We start from the raw sequence: 27846 nt of genomic DNA on the forward strand, positions 1-27846 counted from the left end.
CCCTGGCTCACACATGTGCACACGATTCACAAGTCAAATTCAGCCAACAGAGTTTTTAAATTGATTGCTTATTTTTTTAGACCCTGGCGATTTCTTTTACTGTCTTGAGAGTCCAGCAATATTTAAGGACTATGTTTGTCATAATTTATTCAGTAGCACTGTTGTGGAAAGGCCATTTGGAATATCCAGTCGGCCAGGAGTAGAAGTCCATTACTCAGGTTTGACACCTTAAAAGCTAAATTTCCTCAAGAGTATTTTTCTGTGTTTCCCTTTTGATTTAATACCAAAATTTACAGAAAGTGAAAATCATTGAGATGAAAAGAGAAAAACGTGTAAAAAGAGAAGATAACGAAGCAGAAAAGTCTCTCTTACCCGCAGATACGCTATCAGTTCCTCGCACTGCATCTGTCCCCCCCTTGAAATGGTCATGTTCTTGGAGTGACCCGGGGACCTGTTATGGAGAAACAGTGCTCGTCGAATGGCTCCTTTTTGCTTGAGTTTATCCAAAAGAAGCTCCACCTGGAAGTCTATACAAACCAAAAGATTTATAACCAACACAATCTTTATGGACACCTATCTGTCTCAGATATCTAGAGTTTTCATGTAAACACAGATATCTATTCCCTAAGAAGTAATTTGTTTCTAATTCATTAAAAATGTCTATACATTGTAGTGAGATCAGAACATATTAATTCTGAATAAATATTTCATAATTATTTAAATAACTAATCCAACTATCCCCAAAGTCATGTCATATGTTAATTCAGACAATAGATAATGATGGTAGTAAAACAATTATCAGAGGAGAAATTTTCAAAATTAAGCTGAGAGGAGGAAGTTCAGGGCATGAAATATACGTGAATTAGGACCTCCATCATTAATGCAAGTAGGAGGACTCTTGTTGTCTGTGATTATGAAATATTTACTAGCATGCAACCCTACCATTGTATTAAAAACTATGATGAATGAACAGTTTGCACCACTTGCAACTCCTAGTTCTAATGAAGCTACCATAGCAAATTGTGAGATAAATAGGTCTCTCATGAAGCAAGTGACCAAATATAGTTGATTGAGTCAAGAATCATCTTAAAGGAATGTGTAGCCTATCATCTGAAGCACAGTTGTTAGGATTACTTCCTTCTAAGATTCAATTCTTTAAATAGTTTCTTTAAAGGAGTGCAAATCATTCCAATCACAAATCTCTCTTCAACTTTCTCTAAATGTTGAACTTCATGTCAAATTTGGGTGAAAACCCAAGGTTATTTTGCTACCAGTTCTGTTCCACCCACCCAAACTTGCTGCTTCTGAAACACGCTAAGCATGCTCCTGCCTCAGGCTTCTTGAAATTGCCATTTCCTGTGTGCAAAATACTCCTCCAGACACCCCCTAGCTCCTTCATGTCCTTCGGGTCTTCACCGAAAAGTCACCTTCCAGTGACCCCTTGCCTTGCTACCCAATGAACTTCCATGCACAAACACCACCCAACAGATCCATCCCTCTTCCCGTTTATCATTCATCCTTAGCACTTGTCACTAACATACTGACCAATCTTGGCGTCAATTACTTAACTCTCCTACCTTGCTCACAGGACCACGTAAACCATTTTCTGGAAAGGTAGAGTCAAATTTGAGTTTGCTGTGGGGGTTAAATTTAGTGGCCAATACTTTTTCTCCTTCTCCCTATTTCTAAGCCACTTCTACTCTTGAGATTGCTGGGGGCTTCTTCAAGACACAAAATATGAACCTCTCAGATCATCTACTTATAAACAATATCATTTCCCCTAGAGTTCATTTATCTCACACTGGCAACTGCTTAACTTTCTGAAGGCCATATTTACCATTTGGTGGACTATTTTGTTCACAATGTCAATAAATAAATGTATTACTTCTGAATTGGCTTAAGAGCTGCCAAAGTAATTACGCTTCAATTTTAAATGTCTTTAAGGATAAACGTTCAAATACAAAACATCAACAACTATTTTAGTAATATTTGAGTATTCAAATATCCTAAAACATTCTTCAAGTGCTCTGTATGCAGCATCATTAAAACAACATAATTTTTCTAGAGAACACTTACTAAGTTTCGTAGGAACTGCTCCTTTGCCATCTGCCTTTAAGCAGAACCTGACATTAAAACTGTAGGAAAATAAAAATATATACAAATCCTATAATCCAGTGTAGACATATTTTTGAACATCACCCAGATCTCATATTTCGAATACACAGTTTACATTGTGAAGTCTTACATCTTTTTTCATGTCTTACTATTATTTTTAAAACGTGAAACTATACAGAATAATCTAACCCATCCTTCAGTAATTTAAGCACATTTCCTTTGATAGTACCTTGATGAGAAAAAGAAAAGGAAAAGAAAAGAATTTCCTAGCTTCCTCTCAAGTTTACAGAACCTGTTGATAAATCCAAATGAGGGAAGTGACAGTCCAGATTTAAAATAATGTCTCCTTCAATAAAAATCGCCTCCCCGCCCAGAGCTTCCCTTAATTAGCAAGCTCCTCTAGAAGTGTTCTTCACAATTTATTAACAGCTCATGAAATCAGTTTAATGTGCTGTGGCCAGCATCTTAAAAAACAACAAATTAAATAAATAAAAATTGAATTAAACATCAATGGTAAGATTTCATAAAACTTTTTTTAATTACATACATATGTTTACTGGATTATGGTGCAAAATGTATTTTGTACAATGTGCTATAGTCAAAAACACACGAAAGCTACTGCTCTAGTTAGCATATAATTATTAGCATAATTATAAGCATATTATTGGCACCTTCACAGGGACATGCAGGATGTGTGAAGGGAATAAAGAGAATAAACTTAAAGCCAAAATCTTGAAAACAACTTCACTGCCAATCAATAAAAATGAAGATCAAATATGAGTGAATTTTGAATGTAATCCAATGAAAAGAAATAAGAATTTGAAAAATGATTTTAATAACTATAATAATTTCAAAACAAAATCAGGAAAAATATTTTTTCATTAGCTCTTCGGAACTAAAATTTTCCCAGTTTCCAATTATTCTACCCGCAACTGTAAGTTCTCTCTGATTTTTCTGTGTGAACAAGGAACATGAACACTGTTTCCCAAAGTTGGGCACTCACGGTGATTTTAATAGTACATGGGTCAGGATTTTGCATTATTAATTTTATATTTATTTTGACATGTATGAGAAAGACCTTGGTTTCTCCATTTTTATTTTAAAGTGTTTTAAAGGAAAACATGAGTCAATTTTTTTAAAAACTTAAAATTATAAATACAAGTAGAATGAAAATATGGCAAAAATGATACAATATAGCAAAAAGTAGCATACTAAGAATGAAACTTAAGAAACACTGGACTAGAGAAGAATTCAGACGTTGAACTTACAAAAAATTATATTTTTCTTTAGAAACTAGTAAAGGAACAAGTAGAAGACCAGTATATTAAACCAAAATAATACTTTCCATTTAGCTATTCATAGATATTAAATCTGAAAATGATCATGTATTTTAAAAATTAAAATGTTCATGGGCCTGTTTAGAATTAAATATAAATGAGTTCTGAGATCTTATTAGCTTTTCCTTCTTTTAGAACATATTCACTAAACATGCATCTTTTTTAAAAAATTAATTTTATGCTAGTTTGTAGCATATTTCTAGAGCCTTCTACATATCTTCTTTGGAAGAATATTTCTATAATCCAATCTATGACATGAAAATAGAGTATATCCATAGAAACTGCTTTAGCAGTATTTCAGCCTCCCCAATTTTCAATTGTTTTTACAATGATTGAACCAATAATCACAATAATAACCATTATTAAACAAATACCCTTACCAGGAAACTTTAAGATCTGTCCCAGGCAGTGGGCAAGTTTTATTATCTTGATTTAAAATGCTAGGGTATACTTCAAGGCCAGCATTTACGGTGATAACTGGTCTGGCCCTGGTCAAAATAAAAAAAGAAAGAAAAAAACGTTCTTTAAAATGTTAGATTGGTCTAAGCATTTGAGGTGCACATTCACCGCATCTATAGTGCAATATTTACTAAAACATTGTTTATAATAGCAAAAAGAATAGAAACAACCTAAACACAGAATGAACAACTGTTCCAGTTTGCCTAGGACTGTCCTGATGTTTGCACTGACAGTGCCACATCCTGGAAAATCCACAGTTCCAGGCAAAGCAGGTCAATTGGCCAACCCATCGGAATTCAGTCCATTAAAGCAGAATGGTTAAACACGTCATGGGATATCTACCTAATACAACGCTGTAATATAGCAAGGAAATGAGTGCCGTAAATCCATCTGTGCTGATATGGATGATCCCTAATATTCCCAAGACAGAATTTTAGTATAAGAGGAAAAAAAAAGCCTACAGTGTACAAAAGATACATGTACGCACACATACACATGATTTTTTAATGCATAGACTATTTCTGGCAGGATATACTAATAAATAGTAACTGGTGTGGGAGAAAGTACATTTTTTTATTGTATGCCCTTTTTGCATTGCCTGAGTTTTTACTACATACATGTATTACTTCATTAAGAACAATTTTACAAAGTGAAACAATAAATTAAAATAAATACAGTTTTCCAAAGCTCAGATGCTCAGGTTTAAACCATATAAAAATACGGTGGGCTCAGGTCAGTGTGTCTGTCTCAATCAGGATAAACCAGGGAATCTGGTGGACACCTGCTGCCCTGAGAACCACAATCAAGTTGACCCAACACAAACCCCATTTCACAGCGCCAATGTTAGCTCTCCTGCCATGTATAAACGTGACCCGTAGAAGTGTAAACATCTTAATCTACTTGGGATGCCAGATGATATTCTAAGGCATGAGAAATTGATGAAATGCAGAGAATAATTGGGAATATGTATGAAGCTGGGAAATACAGATATGTGAATTTATACATATTGCTCTAATGAAAATATTCATTTTCAGTCATTAGATACTGCCCTTGTGGACAGAGAATGCTGTGGCACAAACACCAAGTTAATTTCTTGCCTCTTAGAGGAAATATAAACTGTATACTTTTTACAGAGAGATTTAAAGTGCAGGAGAATATCTTTGAATATAATATAAAGAACAAAGATGGAAAATTCTGAATACTTTTCTCAATAAAAAATCTGCAGCTTTCTCTATTTTGGGATCTCCTCCTATCCATACTACTTGCCTGGAGCAAATCTTGACTAGAAAGAACAAATTTTATCATTACTTCAAGAAAATTCAACTAAAATTCAAACATTAGTACTTAACTATAAAACTTTCAAACAATTCAGAATATTCCATTTCAGGACATGGAAACATGCTCACCTGTATAATACAGCTCTATCTACACCAAAAGCTCCTACAAGTAAGTCTTAAAAGAGAGTAGAAAAAATATGTTAGTAACAATAATAGTTTTATAAATTCACACACCATTCTGCAAAACTTTCAATGCATATAATAAAGATTTAGACCAGTCTCAAAACTACTCTTCATCAAATGGTTGTCAGATAATATCTAAAAGGCTAAAATATATGAAAAACTCTAAATAAGCTATCATCAATGGCAAACGCTCAACATAAAACTAATCTTTCATTCAGGTAGACAATAATCTTTTTAATGGCTATTTAGTAAAAATCAGCAACAATAAGGAAGTGTATAACCCCAAACACACATACCCTCAAACAAAAAAGCTTTATAGATGCCTGTGGATTTTACACTTTCATTGTAAATGAAATTTACACTTTCATTGTAAAATTTTTTTTTTCATTTTATCTATTTTGTTTCAAAAACCAAACCAAAAAAGCACATTACATATACTTAGAATACTTAGAATGTGGGCAGACAGCATTCAAATCAACAAGAACAGAATGCATTAGTCTTTATATGCAGCTGCTACAACTGGTTCACAATTAGGAAATAATGAAATCAGAGCTGTCTCACAGTATACCCAGCTAGGCCTGAGGAAGCCCTTTCTAACCAGAAAAGTACATGAGAAACCATAAAGACGGGTAGATTGGATTACATAAAAAGTAAGAACTTCTTTATGCCCAAGAAGCAAATGTGACAAACTGAGAACTATATATATGAGTTAATACCCTCAATATTTAAGGCACGGCCACAAGTTAAAAAAAAAAAAATGAATGAATAAAAGAAAAGAAAAACATCCCAATAGAAATGGAGAAAAAAAGATACAAACAGGAAATTCACAAAAGTAAATACATATGCAAATAAACAAAAATGCTTCCCCTCACTAATAATCAAAAAGTATAAATGAAAACAAAATAACATTTTCCACCTGTCAGATAGTATAAAGCTATTTTAAAAGAAATGAAAGATGACACGCAGTGTGGGCACAAATGTGGGAAAATGATGGCTCACTCCCTGCTGGTGAGTGCTTAAAAAACTTGCAAAACCTTCTTTTGTAGGGAGTGGGACTGTAGTTTGACAATGTGTGTCAATAGCCTTAAAAAAAAGCGCGTATCTTTGACATGGCAATTCTAGAATTTTGTCCTAAGGAAATAATCAAAGGTTCGCACCAGAATTACATACAAGGATGTAACTGCCCCCAAATAAGGTTAAATAAGGTATGATTACGGCCATTTGATAGAATGGAAAACATAAAATTCATGTTTTAGAAAAAAAATAACACGAGACATTTCTGATACTTGAATAAAATACGTTATTAGTGCATAAAGCATAATTCTATTTTGTTTAAAAAAAGTGTGTGAAATCACTGAAAAAAAGATGGAAAGATATGCTTTGCTGTATTTTCCAAAAGTTCTATAATAAATATATTGTATCATAACAAAAAAAATTCTTGAAATAACACCAACATAGATAAGAATTAACTTCATGTCCTATTTCCAAAAGCATGTCAACATACCTGTATATTGAGCTAAAAATTAACTGTTTCCATAACAAAGGTAAACTAAATTTTCTGCATTGTATTTCATTTAAAGAATGATCCAGGGCCGCCCCGTAATGCAGCGGTCAAGTGCTCACATTCCGCTTCAGCGGCCTGCGGTTTGCCGGTTCGGATCCCGAGTGTGGAAACGGCACCGCTTGGCACGCCATGCTGTGGTAGGCGTCCCACACATAAAGTAGAGGAAGATGGGCACAGATGTGAGCTCAGGGCCAGTCTTCCTCAGCAAAAAGAGGAGGATTGGCAGATGTTAGCTCAGGGCTAATCTTCCTCAAAAAAAAAAAAAAAAAAAGAATGATCCATTATGATCCTAGATCCATTATTATCCCCAAAGTATGTAAGAGCCAGAAAAAGGCCTCATTTCCTGTACCGGCTCAAACCAGTGGGCAACCTTGGGCAAATGACCCTTCTCAGTCTCTTTTCTCATCCAAAAAATGGTATAATAATGAGCTGAGCAAGTTTATATTCCTCACCAGCCTTATTGGGAAAATTAAAGGAAATAATATATTTTTTAAAATTCAGAATGATTAGTCAATTACATAAAAATGCTAGATCATTAAAAGAAAGACAGCTTACATTTAAAAACTTAGAATGAGCACTTAGCCTTTGTTAATAGCTTCTGCAACATTTCTCTCTGACCTTTCGATACAGACTTCAAGACAATAAAAGAAACTCAGAGTATGTATTATAGTGGAAGCTCTCAGCAAACAGAGCTGTCTTTGCTTTGTATTCCTTTCACCAATGAGAAGAGGGCCTTGAACAACAGTATGGGCTTGAACAATACTTGAAATACTGAATTGAAATGATTTATAACATAAATCAAGAACACAATAACTAACACTATTTGCCATTAAGACTGAAACATCTACAAAGCTCTATGTATTTCTAGGAAAGCACCTGGATATCCATTTTTGTCTATATCCGTGGCTCCTTTCATTGAATAGCCAAAGCTGGGGGGCATGCTCCGAGCAGCCCACTTCCCTTCAAGGATCTGCGATGGGACCGAATTCAAGCCTGTTGATCTTCCATTGAAAATATAAACAATTCCTTTTTTATCTTCACCCCCATATGGAGCAGCAATTGCAATATCTGTGAGGGAAAAGGTGGGGGGGCGGCAGTAGGAGATGGAGAGAAGTAAGAAGGGGTTGAAGAAAGGGAAGAGGAGGAAGGAAGAAGGAAAGGAGGGGGGAGGGCAGGAAGGGAGTCTTAGTCTCAGTACTTATTATTTATATGGAGAAGATCTGAATATTTCCAGAACCCATTTGTCCTGATAAATACTGATTCCAAGTTCAGCAGCATACTCTTTACTCAACAATCTAATTCAATGAAATTCCGGTGAAACAGTGTGGAAATGACATTAATTTGGAGCCAGGTATTCTGAGTCTGACCTCGGACAAATCACTTAAGCTTTCTGGACCTCAAATGGTTCATCCTTAAAATGGAGGGGAGGGGACATGTCGAAAGACTCATCTAAGGTTCATCTTAGCTCTCAAAATTCTAGTTACTGTGGTTGGGCATGGTGTTTGGTTTTCTGGCTCAGAAACGTGAAAGTTAGGATTTCATCTCGACCCAACCCAACTTACACTGAAATAACATAAACAAAGAAAAAGCTTAAATTCTTTAATAAACAAAAATAAATACAAAACATCAAATGGCCAAAAAAACCAAAACCACCAAATGGTCATTATGACCTTTCCTAACTCTAGAACGTATTACAAAGATGCCTACTTCCTTCTCTCTCTGCTGGGATCACCCCAGACAAGCCATTCTCCTCCTCTCCCTGGACTCCTAAAGGCCTCCCACTTCTGCTCTGGCCCCTATACTCCACTCTCCTAGAAACTGCCAAATGTAGTATCATGTCATCTTTCTTCTTAAATCCTTCAATTATCTCCCAAAGCATTTAAACGCTACCCGGTTTTGTCCCTTCATTCCACCACCACTCCCACCAACCTCACCCCGAGTTCTCACTGTCACTCACTCTTTCTACCAAGCCCGGCCTTTTTCTCTGTTTCTTAAACACGCTGAGCCGGTTCCCATCTCTGGGTTTATATTTGCTGCTCCCTCTGCCTCAGCACCTCTTGCTCCAGAGCTTTTCGAGGTTTGCTCCATTCCTTTGTCCAAATCACAGATCCAATGTCATCCCTGGCCACGCTATGAGGCAATGCACTCTCCCCTCTTGATCACACTCTCTCTAGGCACTCTATCACATTACATTGCCTTTGTTTTGTTTTTTAGGTGTTATTATTATGTTTTTTTGGTGAGGAAGATTCACCCTGAGCTAACATCCATTGCCAAGCTTTCTCTTCTTTTGCTTGAGGAAGATTAGCCCTGAGCTAACATCTGTGCCAATCTTCTTCTATCTCATACATGGGATGCCTCCACGGGATGACTTATGAGTGGAGTAAGTCTGCGCCTGGGATCTTAACCCACAAACCCCAGGCCACCAAAGCGGAGCGAGCAGAACTTTAACCACTCGGCCACGGGGCCAGCCCCTATATTGCCTTTTTTTGTTTTAACCCACAGCCTTTATCACCATCTGAATTTCCCCATTATGTGTTTATTCTATGGCTCTTCCATGAAAGATAAGCTTCATGAGAGCAAGGACATGTCCATCTTGCTATGACATATCACAGCCCCTACGTACCAGCCATTCTAAACTGCCTCAGTTTCTTTCATACACCCAAACTGTTCTCAGCCTCCTCAACGTCACATCTCCTGAGACATCAAAGACACCGCGATCACTCATCTTTTACATGAGACCATTATGCCCAGGAATATCTCCAACATTGCGATGATCACACTCTAGTATTTACTTGTTTACATAAAAGTCGCCCCCATGGACCCTGAATTCCTTAAGGGCATGGATGGGCTCTACTTCATCCTCTCATTTTTAACACTTAGAACAGTACTTGGCCTGCAGCAAGCACCAACTAAGAATTTGTTATCCTCAAAAAAAGGTAGTATTTAAATTACGTAAGTGTCCTTCTTTTATCCTTTTTTCAAGTTTCAAAAGAGAAGCCTAACTTCTAAATTGACATACGCATTAAGAAAGTATTTACTGAAATATAATTTCTCAACAGAAGATGGCTCTGGTGTTGAGAGATTGTTTAATAAAACTTATCTTTAAGTTTTCTAAACCTTTCATTACTTAATCCCTTCTAATCATGTGCTCTCTTGGCTGGCATCTGTTCAATGTGGGGAGTCCTCCTTTTTCGTTCGATTGCTTCCTTTGATCACTTTAGTTGCTCTTTTCTGTGTTTTTCCCCCTCTGCCCTTCTGGAGCCGTATTGACAAAAACTGCACATAATTGTGGAACGTAACTATTGTTTTCAGCATCCCTCTTGATGATATTAGCGTCTTCCTGGTGATGCAGGGGGAAAGGGGGGAACAGAGGAGCATCAGCATAACAAAGGGTTAATGTCATCAGCTCTGAACAAAGAGAAGATCCAGGGTATAAGTAACAGCTCATTTTATATGTATATGCTATATATACATATAAACTATAAATCTACATAGTTATATAAATACAGCTCAGATCACTTTCCACTAGAGACATTATTATTTATAATCTGTTTGGGACACTGAGACCCCAGGAGAACCTTGGGAGAACAAAATCATCCTCTATGGCATCTATCTCTAAACGTAAAATATCTTTGTAAAATTGTTGTAAAGCTTCAGTATCTGTTAGCTGTTGTTGTTCATAATTGCTGTGTTCACGGATAATATATTTTAATAAAAATATAGAAAGCAGGATGAGATCTTGGCTAGATGGTGATCCTGAGGACATTTTCTTTAAAGTGGCTGGAATATCCTGAGGACAAGGTGACAGCAACATGCCCAGGCTCTCCCAGAAAACCCAGAGACAGAGGCCCACCTACAGCAAAGAACTCGTCCAGCTTATTCAAGGTAGGACCTCAGCTGTGGTCCTGCGTTTTCTAGCTAGATTTTTTTCTCAATAAGTAATGGTTTGGTCTGTTCTATAGTACTCTTTTCAAATTCTGTTTTGAACTTTATACCAGAGTTTCATTTGATTTCTAAGTTCTCTTAGTAGTAAAATTCTTTAAGACTCTATGGTAGGAAGCAAAATGTCCCTTTGAGTAGCTTTGCACTAACACTGAAAACTTCTAGGGTTAATCTGAGAGATGACACTTCAGTACACGACATAAAACTACCCACGAGGCAGGAGTGGAGTCTTGAGGCCAAACCAATGTTTGCCTTTTCTACTACGACTTGGGAGATATTACAGTTATCCATATTTTTGAAGTTTTCTTTTTAATTTATAAGTTTCTTTTAAATTTTAAGGGGCATAGCCCTATATATTGTTGATTATACAAACCAACCAACTCTCTATTCTGTGATCTCTACTAAGGTTTTTAATAGTATTCTTTTAAAAAAAATCTTAGTAATTTGTAACGTATATTTCATTCTATAGTAAAAGCCAACTTTGATTTTTAAAGATATCTACTACTATTAATAAATTATTAAATGGGACTATTATAAAACAATGAGCTTATGTCTTTTATTTGCACCCAGAAGGGAGATACAACCCCCCTCAGAATATTTGAGGCAGCCACAACAAAGTTACGGCTTTAAAAATAGAAACGGCCAACCACACCTTTGAGGGATCTATCAGAGTCAGCATGGCCTCGACAATGTGCCTGTGACCATTGTTACACTTGTATCAAATGGACAGTAGAGGGCGCTGCCATCAAGCAGAACAGAGACATGGCACCCCCAGCAAGCATAGGGCTCCCTGGGGTGGCAGGCTCCTTTCAGAAATTAACCACCCCAACACTCTAATTTGAGGCAGCATGCATGAATCATAACTCATGAGAATCAATTTTTGAAAATTCTGTTCTGATTTTTAAGGAAAGAGAGCAACCTGTCGTTCAACCTGGTGTGTTACTCACTGTCACTCAATTCTTTCCAGGAAGGAGGTTTGCTTGTGTGATTCTCCACAGACCAGGGTACAGGACTTTTCCGCGTGAACAGAGAATAATCAAGGAACACACAGTTGCTGAACTTTGACCTTACCATTGAAACCATCCTGGTCCAGATCTCCCAAAGGTGCGATGGCACTGCCGAACCTCGCAAAGACCTCAAACCCATTCAGCTTGGTCGTCTGGAAATCTCCCGAAGCCCTTTGCAGAGACACTGAGACCTGCCCCACCTCCTGGAGTTTGCCATCAGAACCACGATCCATGAAGAGAGGTGCTCCAATAAATACGTCTGCATAACTGAAAGAACAGAGAAGCTTTTTCACCAAAGCGAGACCAAATTCCATCCGACTATTAATAATCAGTTTCTTTCTTATTAAAACTCAGTTTCCTTCTTTCCACATCTCTCATGGCCACACTGAAGCATAAAATGATCATTTCAAAGGCAAAGCTTCCTTCAACTCTTTTAAGAAACTATGATTACTTCATAAATTACATTATTTCTTCATATTATAAAAGCTATTGAAAGACATTATGAACAGCACAGAGGTTTTCTAGTATTCATGATAGGGTTGCTTCAAATTGGTTCTTTAAATAGAAAGATTACCAGGAAGGGGACAGAGAAACAGAAGAAAAAATGTTTAACTTTACTAAAGCATTCATAAACACGAGAGAAAAACTGTTTCTGGAAACATTTTTTTAAACTTACTCATCACCGTTAATGTCAGTGGCAGCGACCGAAAATCCAAAGTATGCAGCCATCTGGAGAACAAGATCAAAATGAAATGTTTACATTTCACCCAACTGGTCCAGACAATTAATATTTGTAGTATATTTATCAAAGAGAAGGGGTTATTTTTTTCTCTGCATATAGTGCTTCAATCTAAAATTCGTCTCTTTCAAGTTTATTCTACCAACACAATGACAATCAGGGAATGAGGCTTGTTTATTTTCCTAGATTTATGGGCAAAACATACCCCATGTATATTATTTCAGTGATTTCATCACACGCCATTTAAGGCCAAGTATAATCAATGCTTCTTGCCAGGCCTGACCTATTTCCTCCCTTCCTCTCCGTCACCGAACCACGCCGGATACAAACGCAGTATCAGAAAGACATAGTCACAGACAGACATTCTGGTTGAACCCAGGAAGTTAAACTGGATGTCTATGCAGTAAAGATAATAGGTAATAATTATTAATAGGTCATGATCGCCTCTCCCTATGTGAAACTACTACAACTCCAAAGAAATTATTGTTTGGAAAGTACGGAACCGAATTTGTTTTTGCCTCACAACTCAACCGATTACATGCCAGTGGTCTTGCTTTTGAAGTTCCCACAGTACAAATGCTTTTGTGTTTATTATGGGCTTATTATGCAGAGAAAGCAGGACCTCCCCTCCCCCACTACAGGAGACTGCTGCCCATCACAGATAGAGCAGCATGGCTGGAAATAAACGTGAAAAAGGAAAGTTCTAAAGAGAGCCCCAGGTGCAAAGCAAATCTGGGAGAGATGACAGATGAAAGATGACCTAAGGTGAAGAATGAGTCACCAAAAAAGAGCAAACTTAGCAAAATTTGATTAGCTGAGATATCAGGAGGGAATAATAAGGGAGATCCCTCCATATCTATTTTGGGTTGATATAGTGTAATTGAGAAAATGAAAGGTGCATTCTGTACTCAATGACAAGATCAGCACGTGTAGGAAAGTGCACTGTATTTGGGGTATCATGTTGATGTGCTGCCTGGAATTTAACAGAATACTATTCTTGGGCCTTAGTCTCTCAGGATATTCAGCCTGAAACTGTAAAGAAAGGAAGGCATTTACTGAGACAAGTTTTGTCCTGGGCACTATGATTGAAATGCTTCCTTTCACTTGATTCTCTCCACAAGCCCGTGAAGAAGTCACCAGTACCTCTATTTTTACACACGGGCCACCAGATTTACAGCGGTAAATACCTCGTCCGATGCAACAAGCCTGAGCATGGAGAGCCCAGGTCTACCCCAATGCAAAGCCCATGGGTTCCCCCGACAAAACAGTCGAGGAGGAAGAAAGAAAGCACCACAGACTGTGTGCCACGTGACCCAGAGACACACACGGGCATCCGACAGGAGAAGCGGTCTGATGTGGAGAAGTCACAACAGCACAAAGGGGTAACCACCGTGCCACAATCCTAGCGGCCCATCAGCTGCAGGCCATTCCGTCCGGCATCAACCCTGACCTGCCGCAGAGGTTTCCGGGGACGCTGAGTCTAGCTCCTCAGCCTGTCACTCCTCTTGCACAGCTAACAAGCTCGACGGAAGGGGAAGCGACCGTGAATCCCCAATCTGCCAGATGTTTGTTTCCTCTCTACCCACTGATCAATTTTTCCTTTCTCATTACTAACATCATTTCATTCTCTGACACATACACTACAGAATGTTATAAAATGCTCGTACTTGTAGAGAATATCTAGTACTTAAAAGCACTACTTTTTAACTGAAGGATGTTTCATTTCATGTAGCAGAAACGAAGTTTACTCATAATATCTATAATACACACATCTGTGCCATGTTTTGTCTTGCATCTAATAAAATTAACAGGCATAGATCATTCCTTAAAGGAGAAGTTAATGTCATCAGCAAAAAAGGAAATTGTTTTGGTTATGTGTGTGTGCAATTTGATTTTGCATTTCTTTTGGGAAAAAAAAAGCCGTAGTATGCAATTACGAAAGTCTTTGCTTAAACAAATCACTTTGGTTAAAATAAAGGTGAAATATTTAAAGCCTATTTTATATCTGTAATATTGATTATTAAACCAATATTTATTATATGTTGAATATTAAACCATGAGGAAATTGTCAAGAAAAGTTTTAAGACTTTAGGGAATGCTGATGTCAAAACGTTAAGTGAAAAAAAATTTATATATTTTTTTTGGAGAGGAAGATTGGCCCTGAGCTAACATCTATTGTTAATCTTCCTTTTTTTGCTTGAGGAAGATTGTCACTAAGCTAACATCTGTGCCAATCTTCCTCTATTTTGTATGTGGGATGCCACCACAACATGACTTGATGAGCAGTGTGTAGGTCTGCACCTGGGATCCAAACTGGACAGCCCCAGGCCACCACAGCGGAGCACACGAACTCAACCACTATGCCACCGGGCCAGGCCCAAAGAAAACATTTTTTTTTTTTTATTTTTTATTTTTTTTATTTTTTTTTAAAGATTTTATTTTTTCCTTTTTCTCCCCAAAGCCCCCCGGTACACAGTTGTATATTCTTCGTTGTGGGTCCTTCTAGTTGTGGTATGTGGGACGCTGCCTCAGCGTGGTTTGATGAGCAGTGCCATGTCCGTGTCCAGGATTCGAACCAACGAAACACTGGGCCGCCTGCAGCGGAGCGCACGAACTTAACCACTCGGCCACGGGGCCAGCCCCCCAAAGAAAACATTTTAAAAGCATACCTGCTCACCAGTAAAATTGTGCAAGGAGGACATGTTCTTCCCATCGTAAATGTAAACCTGTGCAGGAAAAACAAAAGTATATGAAATATGAGAAAATATAAGAGAACCCAGAGATTTTTTTTAAAAAGCCTTTTAACTTTCTTACCATTCCCAATGTCCTCGCTGCTCTTGGAACTCCTGAAACAAAGTCTGAAAAGAAAAAATTTAATTACTCATTTTTAAGACCAATCCTGGAAATTGTAAGAGGAAGCGGATATGTCAGAAAGCTTTAAGTTTTGTTTTGCTATTTCAGTAGACAATAAATAAGACATTTTAAAAAATTGGTGCGCCATAATAAATGATCACAGCATTTTTTAACCATGAAATCAAATCTTTACAAAATACAGAAGAATCTCGAGGACCCTCAAGTAAATGTATGTGTGCCCTCTAGGCATTTGTAACCTTGTTAAAAAGAGAACAGATAAGATAAAGTGAGCCTCAGAATGAAGGAAAGCTGTACTTACAGTAGAAAAACAATACAGAGCAAACTGAAACGGTGTAGAGAAATGTGATCAAAACCAGGTAAAGTCTCTGATTCCCACACTGAGCTCTGAAGGAAGATGGGTGGACAGAGAGAGGATGGGGCAACCACTGTACAGACAGAGCCCAGGTTACAAATTACGCCTAAAGAAGGAGAAACTAAGGTTCTCCAGAAGGACTGAATCTGCTGAAAGCAAGAAGGAAGGAGCTGAAGAAATAATGGAAACTCTGAGGCTGGAAGGAAGCCGATGAGGACGAGACTGAGGACCCAGCGGCCGGCTCGATTCCAGTGGCTGCTGAAGGAACTATAACATAGACCCAGCTCATATCAATGTACTAATGTCTCCCTCATTTCTCCTGTCATATTCCATAACAAGGGTTTGCAAACTCTTTAATTGCTGAGATTTTTCAATGCCACTTGTTTAAATGCTTAGTCTAAATTTTTCTTTTTTGGTAAGGAAGATTTGCCCTGAGCTAACATCTGTTGCCAATCTTCCTCTTTTTTTGCTTGAGGAAGATTGGCCCTGAGCTGACATCTGTGCCCATCTTCTTCTATTTTGTATGTGGGTCACCACCAGAGCATGGCTGACGAGTAATATAGGTCCACACTGGGGATATGAATCTGTGAACTTGGGCCACTGAAGTGGAGTGTGCCGAACTTAACCACTGTGCCACAGGGCCAGCTCCTCGCCCCCAAATTTTTGAAAAGGGATTAAATATAGTTCAAGTGCATCATACCATCTATGCCATCACCATTGAAATCTCCAACAGCCACCGAGTAACCTAAACAGGAAAGAAAAGTAAAACATTGTCAGGGCAGGAACAGTTACCTTCAGCATACTTGCTGAGTGGGCTTTCCTTGAAACTATTTTCAAGTAATTCCTTTAATTACGTATTATTTTGTCCTCTAGGGGCAATAGGTTCATATATTTATGATAAATGAATCTCTATTAGAATAACACCTCTATTAGAAAAATGAGGCTTTTATCAACTTTACAAAGGAGTCAGTTAAAAACAATAAATTTCTCAAAGGTACAGAGAACAGACTGGTGGTTGACAGAGGTGGGCGATGGGGGTGGGTGAAATGGGTGAAGGAGTCAAAAGGTGCAAGCTTCCAGTTATAAAAGAAATAAGTCCCGGGAATGTAACATACAGCCTGGTGACTATAGTTAGTAACACTGTATCGCATATTTAAAAGTTGCAAAGAGAATAAATCTTAAAAGTTCTCATCACAAGAAAAAAATCATCTATAACTATCTTTGTCAATGGATGTTAACTAGATTATTGTGGTGATCATTTTGCAATATATACAAATATCAAGTCATTATGTTGTACACCTAAAACTAATATAATGGTGTATGTCAATTACATATCAATTAAAAAAGGATAAATTTGTAATTCATCATAAAGAGGCAATAAATAACAGATTTTTTACAGTCAGTAAAGTACTATTTCTGTTATGTGTACTTAGTTTAATGAATAAGAGAAATTTACAGAGAGAAGAAAAGTTAATAAATCTTAAAGACCAAAACTGTAGTTGAACATAGTGAATAAAAGTCTGGGACTCAGACTGCCCGGATATGAAGCTCAGAACAGCAAGTTATAAGTGAGTGGCTTTAGGCAAGTGATTTTGCCTCTTTGTGCCTCAGTTTCTTTACCTAAAAAACGGGAATGATAAAGGAACACTTTCACAGACTTGTGAGGATTAAATGAGTTAATACAGATAAAGCATTTAGAACAACGCCTAGAAGAGAGTAAGCATATTTTAAAGGTTATCTATTATAGTTATCATTGTATAAAAAAATCACTTTCTTAAATTTCAACCACTGAAATATAACATAAGTACTCAATAACAATTTGAAATCATGTTCCTCATATTTAAAAAAAAATCTTAATACATTACACATAAAAGATTTTCCTACTTAAAGCAGAAGAAGCAAATACAGTACAAATACACCACAATTCCATAAAATGAATCCGTATTTTGGTTTTACCTACCCAAATAACTGTCATCAAAAATAGCTTGGGCGGTTCGAGTTGCTAGCTGGTTATTATATTTGATGCTGTAAACTTTGGGGTCATATTTAGATACAATTTCTGCCACTTGATCCGAAATGAGCTGACCTGAAATGCATATACAAAATAAATGATAACTTTCTAACAGAAATTTTATGATGCAGACAATGGATGGCACCTGCATTAAAGAAAATTACGTTAGAGATTAATATGTCTAATTACTAGTCTTAAATAACTCTCCTTCCTAATACTAAATCTGAAATTCGATATTATTTCTTAAGTCAAAATTATTTCTATTCAATTTAGTACTTAAAATTAGTCTCCACTAATAAAAATTTACGAATACAGAATTTGTCTTCATTCACTAAAAAAATCAATGTTAAATAAATGGAGTAACAAAATCAAGGACTATTTCCCAAACAAATCCATTAGAACTTGAAAAATCTACTGAAATAGTTTTACCTTTATAATAAGAACAACTGGCTCAAGTGATTTTTTTTTTTTCTGCTTTATCTTCCCAAACCCCGCATACATAGCTGTGTATCTTAGTTGCAGGTCCTTGTAGTTGTGGGATGTGGCACGCCGCCTCAACATGGCCTGACGAGTGGTGCCATGTTCGCGCCCAGGATCCGAACCCTGGGCCACGGCAGCGGAGCTCGCAAACTTAACCACTCGGCCACGGAGCCAGCCTCTCAAGTGATTTTTTTAAATGAGTTATCTGGACACCTTTATGAAGCAGCCTGCATGGGTGAGTTCACTTTTCTTCACAACCATACACAAGAAATCTAGACGACTACAAAAACTCTGACTGCCTCCGGCCCCAAGAAAGGTTGGCTGATTTATCAAACATCATCTCTATAACATGGGAAAATCATCTCTTCATTTCTGCTCTTTTAGAAAAAAATTCATAGCAGCTAAAATTTTCAGCCCTGCCCCAATTTGTCCAGTCACAGAAGTTGAGTTTATAAGGCAGAAACATTTTCTATCTGGGTCACTCTTTATCCTCTGTGCCCAAGAGTACCTAACACATGGGAGGAATTCAATAAATATTTTCTTGAATCAAAAAACACTGGAAAATTTTCATCATCTCTTTGAAATAAAACAAGTATCATTTTCTCTATTCTTACAGAAGCAACTCTGAGATTTATGGAAAAATTCATTCTAACATACTTACTTATTCAGGGTGAAACCTGCTGATTTTAATCTTATTAAAACAAAATACTCTATGCCCAGTCACGGAGCTTTTACTTACATATTACAGCCCGTTTATAATAAAACTCCAATGAACATAATATGAATAGTATCTATATCTGTCCTAATTTATAATAAATCGGAATGCATACAAACATTGTGTAATACTCAAGGTATTAAAAGAACAAGTCATTTAAACATCTTCACAGCTTGTAAAAAGGCAGAGTTAACAAGCTGTCCTGACTGAGAATCACACAATCTATCTTTGGTTCCCAGGCGGGCCCAACAGACATGTCCCTCCCCTCCGCTGAATGACACACCTAGCAGGAAAGAAGAAAAGTAAATCTATGTCTTATATATAACTAGGAAATATTAATATTTCCTATTTTCTCATATGTAATTCAAACTATTTTTCTTTTCATTTTAAAAGTATAAAACAAGCCAGAAAAAAAACCCTATAAAATTCAATTGCAATTTTCTTAAATCATTTCATTTTCCAATAGATAATTCATAGAAATGCAAAATTTTCAGATTTAGTCTGTCTCATAACCAATCCCTGTCTTTGCCTGATTCTTCTCTTTTCTTCATTCTCTCCTTTGCCATCCCTTTCAACTTCTCACTTATTCCCAGTTTTCCTTCCTTCTTATTTTCCTTCCAATCTATTTCCTTCAGTAAATGTCTTCTTTAGCTTCCCTTCCTTTGTTCTTTTTTTTTTTTTTGAGGAAGATTAGCCCTGAGCTAACTACTGCCAATCCTCCCCTTTTTGCCGAGGAAGACTGGCCCTGAGCTAACATCCATGCCCATCTTCCTCTACTTTATTTGTGGGACGCCTGCCACAGCATGGCATGCCAAGTGGTACCATGTCCACACCCAGGATCCAAACCAGTGAACCCCAGGCCGCCGAGAAGCGGGACATGCGCACTTAACTGCTGCGCCACCGGGCCGGCCCAGCTTCCCTTTCTATAAAGCAAAAGCAAGCACGGGTTTTCCCACAACGATGTAAGGAAAGCATAGCGGAGAATACAGAAGTAAAATTCAGAATCGGAAAGTACTTGCAAATCAATATAGTCACAGGCGTTCCAGTTCTTCCAAATACCAACAACGCTTGAATATCAGAACCTCAGTGAACAAGTTCTGACCCTCAAACAGCACTTTTTAGCAGAAAATAAACATGAATATATTGACTAAATAAATGGGTAAATCTAATGATAAATGAAACATAAAGTAAACAAATAAGTAGATTTAGTTACCTATTTTCAAACTGTCAGCAAATAATGATCTGCTATACATCTGTTCAAATGGTAATTTTACTAGGCCCCTCAGAGTGAGTGAAGAATGTAGTGTTTTATCTTTATATCAATGCCAGTTTAATTATATTCTTTTGAAGCTTACTAAGATCCTCTATTTTTAAAACTCCCCAAAGAGGGGGCCGGCCCGGTGGCCAAGTGGTGAAGTTCGCCTGCTCTGCTTCAGTAGCCCAGGGTTTTGCCGGTTCGAATCCTGGACGCAGACATGGCACTGCTCATCAAGCCATGCTGAGGCGGCCTCCCACATGCCACAACTAGAAGGATCCACAACTAAAAATATACAACTATGTACCGAGGGGCTTTGGGGAGAAAAAGAAAAAAGAAAATCTTAAAAAAAACCCAAAAAACTTCCCAAAGAAATCATTCGTGATGTCAGTAATTAATGAGAAAATAACCATTCCAATATTCTAATGAGCAAATTCAAAATATTTTTTAAACTATGAGATGTTGGAATGCCACAATTTACCTGTTACAGATCAGTTCCACACATTTCCTAATGCTTATGTCATGGCCTCTAGGGTACAGAGATGGAGAAGTACATACCACAAACAATAAAAAGAAATTATTTTAAATTACTTTACATATTTACTTTAAAAATACTCAGTTTATTTTCTACTAGGAATATATTTATATAATATATAATATATATTAATAATATGTTATATATTATATATATGATGCTGTAGTCCTTTCAAAAAACATTTTGTTACAGATAGTGATTATACATTTAAATTGAATTTTTCCATTTCTTTCTTTAAAATAATCTGAAAACTCTCAAAGGCACATGAAAAACCAGGTGAGTCTGAAACACAGTCATTATTGGGTAATTTAAACAATATTAACCTACCTTGCCAATAAAAACTACCAGGACCACCAAGAAGTACTCTGTCAGCCTAGATTAAATCAAGCAACAACAAGATATATATTTAAAAACATGTAGCTTTAAAAACTGAAAGCAATGTGATAAACATAAAAGCTATATATACATGTATATATGTATATGATATATATACATATATATTAAGGCAAACAAAATCATACATCTAAAACTCATCTAACTCAGTTTTAGTAATTTTCATTCTACTTTTTCTAAAATACAATAAAAATCAAAAAGAAAAGTTATATTCATTTAATATATGAAAACATGCAAATACGCATTTACATATATATTCTGCAGATCACGGCTGCTTCACACACTTGGCATGAAGCCCTACTGCAAAGTATTACTGCACTACAATGAAGAAAAAAGTCACTCCTTAATTTTGTACATTATATTTGTGACTACAAAGGCAAATTTCCTTTCCTAATAATCATTAAACACTTTTTGACTAAAGGAAAATTATTTTTAGTGGCTTGCAGATCTAAATAGGAGTGAAGTTAAAGGGTAAATTTTTCAGGGTATGTTATATATACAAATTACACTTGACTAGCATTTCTTATAAGTGTAACAAATTATAGGTATTTAATTCAAGGTATTTAGAGTTCGAGCATAATATTTTAGAAATTTCTTCTTTCTGGAGGTAAGAGAAATTTTTCCCCCTCCAAATGGACATCCAGCCCTTTCAAGCTCTGAATGCACAATCTCCTGCCCTGGCTATGTAAAAGATACTTCTAGGTTGTCTGCTCTAAAATGACACCCTTTTTTCAGAAATGAGTTGAAGTGAACAGTTAATTGAACAATGACCATTCATGGTAAGAGACTATTTCTTGGGTTATAGCTGTACAGGCATAGGTACAGAAAACATGGACACTTATTTTTAATACAACACCTATTTGAAAATACATCATGCAAGTTTAAACCTAATATTTATTAATATACTTTACCTCTGTTTTGCTTCCTTAAATTTTGAATTAGGAGTAATTATGAGTAAATTCGGAATTATGAATTTCAAATTGAGTAAATTAACATCAAGTATTTAGTAAGGAGAGTTGACTATAATTACTAGTACCTAGTCTAGAAAAAAATTTTTTTAATAAAATAAAGATAAAATACAAATTAAAACAAAAAGATGTTTCATTAGTTTTTCTGATTCACATGATTATAGTTTCTGCTGTTTTAATAAATTTAAGGCACTCTGCTCGCATTTTTTAAGAAAGCCATATTAAGCTTTCTAAGGAAGCTCTACTTTTAATCAATCAATATAATTTTGAGGCTTCTCTGGGAGGAATATTCTCAATTTGATATTCAAATATTCATATATCACACTCAAAAAAACCCACACACACAAAAGAAAATTATATAAAGAAAAGTACTTAAGAAAAATTTCCTTTGAAAATATAAATGAAATTCTTATTTTAGAAAATTAGATAAAAACTATCAACTCTGAAGAGCGTATTAGCTTAGTTAAAAATACGCATATGAGATTTCTTACCACAAAGAAATTGCTTCAGCTTTACTTGGTGTCTTTAGACACATAATAGATGGCAAACATGCATGTTTCTCAGCTTTTATGTAATTAAACTTTAATTTTGTAATAAAGCTCCCATTGATAGCTTTTGTGAAAAACCAATTTCAGTCAAAAACAGAAAACTTTAATATTCTATAAGTTTATCTAACTGGAAATTTTAATATTAAGCCTATCTAACTGGAAATTTTAATATTAAGCCATGAGAGTTATCTATCATCTCCTGAAGACATTTCCTAACTATCCTTCACTCCTATTTTGATGTCTATTTCAAATAAACAACGTCTACTGGGGAGAGAATTAATAAGGCAAAGACTATCAAAATGCATGGGTCATCTTTACTAGCTGTTTTCATAAAACAGTAAGAATGATAGAGAAGCTGAAGTATTGACTCATTAATTTTCAACCATTGTTTAGATAATAACGTAGATCTGAATCTCATTCAGTCTTAAATGACAACTTACTTTAGTAAAATCAATGCTGAATCCTCCTTGACAAAATCCCTGTCCATCAGCATCAATATTTTCTAAAATAAAAAGATTGGAAACATACACAAACCCAGAAACAAACAAATAACACAAAACAAAACATGAGAAAAATCTGATATCACTGTAATCATAAGAAAGTGCACTCGTTTCGGGGGGTGCTCATTCACTCAGGCCCTTAATGAGCTATTATCACGTTCTAAAAATGGCAGCATGCATGTCGATCAGCACCATTTTCTTAGATATGGCAACAGAGACAGATTAAAGTAGCTATACCAGTCACCAGGGAACAGAAAGATCCCCCCAGATGGTGGGTTTCAAACTGATTTTTAACTACAACCCACAGCAAGATTATATTTTGCATCACAGCCCACCAATCCAACATACACACATTATGTGTGTGTGTAATAGATAAAACAAAATTTCACAAAACAGTATCACTATTATTATGCACAATATATTATGATATATTCTGCTTTATTATATTTAATTCCTTTTTTTAAAGTTACTGGTTATGACCCACTATTTTGATTTCATAAAACAATGATGAGTTGCGATCTGTGAGTTAACTCCAATTTGAAATTCCTATTTCATACGATTATTACCCCACGATTGCTAGGTCTTTGCCAAGCTATTATGAATATTAAAGAGATACACACATCCCTAATACATTTCCTATACAAACAATTTATAGCCAATAACAACAATAAAATATACGAAAAACATAATGGGGAATTTCAGGTGATGGTTAGACCCTCACTTAACGTTCTGCAAAGCGCAAAATCTGAAACTGGCCTCACAATATATTCAGCACTGGGGTCGACAAAAGTGAACATCTTTCAACATGACACTTTCAAGTATTTTCCACATGATAACAGGCTCAATACTTTTTTATTCTTTTGTAGTTACTCCTTTTTTTTGTAGTCCTCACAAAAAGAGGCAATTCCTTGACACTTAGCCAATTAATTTACATTAACTCTAATCATGAGTAATACTGTACCCAGAATAGAGGGATGGAGGGACCTGAAGACTCTCCCTTCTTTTACTTTAAGGATAACAAGGAACAATGGGAAACCCTACTCTTCAGTTATCAAGGAATTCTTGTAACCAATGTTACAATATATAAATAACTAAGCTATAGTATTACTGTATTTGCCACCCAAATACAGGAACCAAAAATATTTTTAGTCATAAAGACAACTTGCAATAATTTTTTCAAATACTCCCACCAAAAATTTTGAACCCATTTTAAAAACCTGGGAACTGCCCCAAGATTACACATTTAACATCTAAGTTTAGAATCTCCTTTAGAAAATAGCCTCAAGAGTGTAATGCTACCCCAATGTAAATTTTTCTAACCAAGAGGGAGTGGGAAAATGTGGGGCTGGGGTTTCCAGTGTCTAGTGAATCATACTAAGGAATTCCACTCTGACCTCAAGCCAGCCGTTTATTTTCTTTATTCAAGTTGCATCTGGGGAATTATTCCAGGCTATTTATAAAGACATCCTTTTTTGATTACCATACTGTACAATTATCTGCTTTACTTGGTTTCCCAGAACATCCAGCTAGAAAGCATGGCTGCCTTTTAAATTCTTCTTAACAGGTACATACTAAACTGAGTGTTTACGCCAACATAAAGAAATTTATGTTGACTATAACCTATTTCAGGGAAGGCTTTTGTTTTTATTTCTACAATTAATATCTCTCTCATTCGTTAAGCCTGACGATATTATAAATAATACTATTGATTATGATAGTAAGAGCAACTACTATTTATTAAGCTCTTGCTATGAGTCAAGTACTGTACTAAAGCATTTTCTGTGGCATTATCTAAGACCTTTACAGCAATCCTATGAGAGATACTATCATTATTCACAATTTACAGATAAGGAAACTCAAGCTCACAGATATTAAGTAACTTGACCACAATCAACCAGCTAGTAAATAAAAGAGCGTGGATCTGAGCCTAGGCCTGTCTAGTACCACTAGCCTGTACTACCTCAAATCAAGGATGCATTTATAATTCCCTGAGTAGTGAACAAGAGGAAGGAAAAGCCAACTAGAAACCATAATAGAAAAATCTGTGTACAAATAACATCATCCTGAGAAAGCAAACAGAAAGAACAAAAGACTCAGTCTGAGCACGGAGTTGAAAGCGTATTTAAGTCATATGATTTGTGGCTCAGGCACTTTGAGAACAGAAAGACATTTGGCCTATTGTGTAACGCCAAGAATGGTCACAGATACAGTTCTGAAAAGCCAAAAGCAAACATCATCAGTAAGAAGGTAAGTGTGTCACAGACAGTGAAGTTCTGTGCCCAGGGTGTCCACAGAGGTCGTGTTAAAAGCAAAAGCAAACAAACAAATGAACAATGACAACAAAAAACTCCACAAACTACCACCACCAAAACAAGCAGAGTTAGCAACATAGCCTTACAAAACTGGCATCCCATGGAAAAATCAATCATTAAATTTACTGAAGTATGAAGAAGATACAAAATGCTAAAATTGTACCGCTGAAGTCTTTTGCCCAAATCAGTGTTCTGCCAATGACGAAAGACAGGCCCAGAGTGGTTAAGTGCATCACCCACAGCCACACGCTCGCTGTCGGCAGAATGTGAGAACATGACCCAGGTTCTCAGATTCCCACCCCTGAGTGTTTCTCCCCTCGGTAGGCTGCCCCTCGTAATTTCGGCCTACAGGTAGCTTAATATTTCAAAGGTGGAGCCAAAAAGCATGGACAACGATCAAGGGATACTGAAAGCCAGATTTATTAGGAGGAAAAGCATTCACTTTGCTTTTTTGAAGATGTTCTTTGTGCTTTTTCTAAGATCCGAGGTTTTGTTATTTAGATCAGAGCTAGATCTAAATACAGGGTTAGAAAGTATATAGAATATATTTTAGACACAGCCACTAGACAGTCTCTGTGGCAGCTGCTCAACTCTCCCTTCACAGACAACACGTAAACAAATGGCGTGGCTGTGTTCCAATAAAACTTTATTTACAAAAACAGGCTCAGCTCACACAGGCCAGTTTCCTGACCTGATTCAGATGTGAAAGATTTTAGAAAACAAAGTTTAAAACGATTTTATAACTTCCATGCCTGAACCAAGTAAGTGAAAGCATTATGTAACAGATACATCACGCAAACCTCAATGCCTTAATCCTTTAAATAGATGCTGAGAAAAGAGCCGGTCATTACTAAAGAGGCAAAATGACAAAAACTACTAGCCTGACAGGGCAGTATATCCACAAGGGATCATCAACACAATGCTTGCTTTCAGGAGGGTTCTGTGTACTCTCACACATCAAAAATTATCCAAACTTGTACTGTGAAAACAGGAAGTTTTCTTTGTAGAAAAGCTGTGCTTAATACAGAGGCAAGTGAAATGGAAAACTCCATTGTTAGTAATACAGAAGAAAGGTTCCTTTGGAGTAAGACAGACCTGAGTCCAAATCCTCATTAGACCACTCACTACCACAGGATGTAGGAAAAGAAAATGACTTCAACTGTCTGAATCTCTGTTCCCACATCTATCATACGAGATAAGGGGGATTTTACATGTGTGTTCACTGTATAAACGACAGCCAACCTGGTATAGGAGAGTTAGCTCATTCTTCATAGCCATAAAATTACCTTCTCATGATAGGCACATTTTTTATAACACAGAAATTAAAAATACACATTAATCCTCATATTTTCCATATACCACCAAAGACAACAGCACTATGACCCAAATACCAACAGATGACACCGAGCACTGAGGACAAAGCTGCCAACCTCCTCCACCCTGCGTAGGGTGTGCTTCCTGACCTATCCTAATAAACACTGTGGTTCTGGCTAGGGAACATTCTTTGGATGTTTACCTCTCACTTACAGCAAGGAGGGTCAAGGTGCTGAGCTAAGAAATAAGTGTCTGATGAAATCATTTGCAGTTTCTCAGAGGTTCAATTGTTTACAGTTTTGAGGATTTACTCAGTTCCTTTGACCTGGTATCACAAGTTGCCTAACACAGGAGGAAAGAGCCTAGCAGTAAGAGCCTTACCCAATGTTGTGCTTTTGCTGCTTTCTCTCTACTAAACTATCTGGTGACCAGTGGAACATAAAAAGTAATGGCATAAAAAGTGTTTCCAGTATAAACACAACACTGCATTTCAATAAGCTGTTTTTATGTTTCTGGAATAAAGAGGATCTGGAGTGGTGGCCAATTCCACAAAGGTGGGGAGGCAGAAGAACCGGAATCTCCAAGGGGAAAAGGACGCACAGAGTTTGGAAAAGCACAATCAAAATGATAAGCGCTCAAAATCATCTTTAGTCTCAATATCAATTTCATCTGAAATTTCAAATAATATCAGAGAACAGTGTGAGATCTTTTGGATGACGAAAAGAAGAAGAAGCTTGGTAACAGATTGACAAAGAAACTCTGATTAAAAGCAGGGAAATTCAGAAGCAGACTCCTGAGCTTAATGTTTCACCTTCCTATATAAACTCTGGTTGTTTAAGACATCATTTTTAATTTTTAACATCATTATTAATATAAATCTGTAGTTCCCAAACTTCAGTATCCATAAAATTACCTTGGAGAGCTTATTGAAAATGCAGGCATCCGGGCCCAACCTAGACCTACTGA

The 27846-nt window shown here is 36.5% G+C and overlaps 1 protein-coding gene across 2 annotated transcripts in view; it reads right to left on the reverse strand.

The window, feature by feature from the left end:
* LOC124233559 (integrin alpha-V) overlaps positions 1 to 27846 on the reverse strand; it is an 87021-nt gene that overhangs the window by 24851 nt on the left and 34324 nt on the right. For both annotated transcript variants that reach the window (XM_046650704.1, XM_046650703.1), the window contains exons 5-17: positions 23195 to 23256; positions 21173 to 21218; positions 17810 to 17935; positions 16550 to 16594; positions 15438 to 15481; positions 15293 to 15349; positions 12561 to 12613; positions 11949 to 12151; positions 7812 to 8003; positions 5318 to 5363; positions 3833 to 3940; positions 2077 to 2135; positions 373 to 527 (exon numbers count right to left, since the gene is read on the reverse strand). In XM_046650704.1, the coding sequence (XP_046506660.1) occupies positions 373 to 527; positions 2077 to 2135; positions 3833 to 3940; positions 5318 to 5363; positions 7812 to 8003; positions 11949 to 12151; positions 12561 to 12613; positions 15293 to 15349; positions 15438 to 15481; positions 16550 to 16594; positions 17810 to 17935; positions 21173 to 21218; positions 23195 to 23256 (1196 nt within the window). The remainder of the gene's footprint in view (positions 1 to 372; positions 528 to 2076; positions 2136 to 3832; positions 3941 to 5317; positions 5364 to 7811; positions 8004 to 11948; positions 12152 to 12560; positions 12614 to 15292; positions 15350 to 15437; positions 15482 to 16549; positions 16595 to 17809; positions 17936 to 21172; positions 21219 to 23194; positions 23257 to 27846) is intronic.

Source organism: Equus quagga, unplaced genomic scaffold (genome assembly GCF_021613505.1).
Source record: "Equus quagga isolate Etosha38 unplaced genomic scaffold, UCLA_HA_Equagga_1.0 205_RagTag, whole genome shotgun sequence".
NCBI lineage: Eukaryota > Metazoa > Chordata > Mammalia > Perissodactyla > Equidae > Equus > Equus quagga.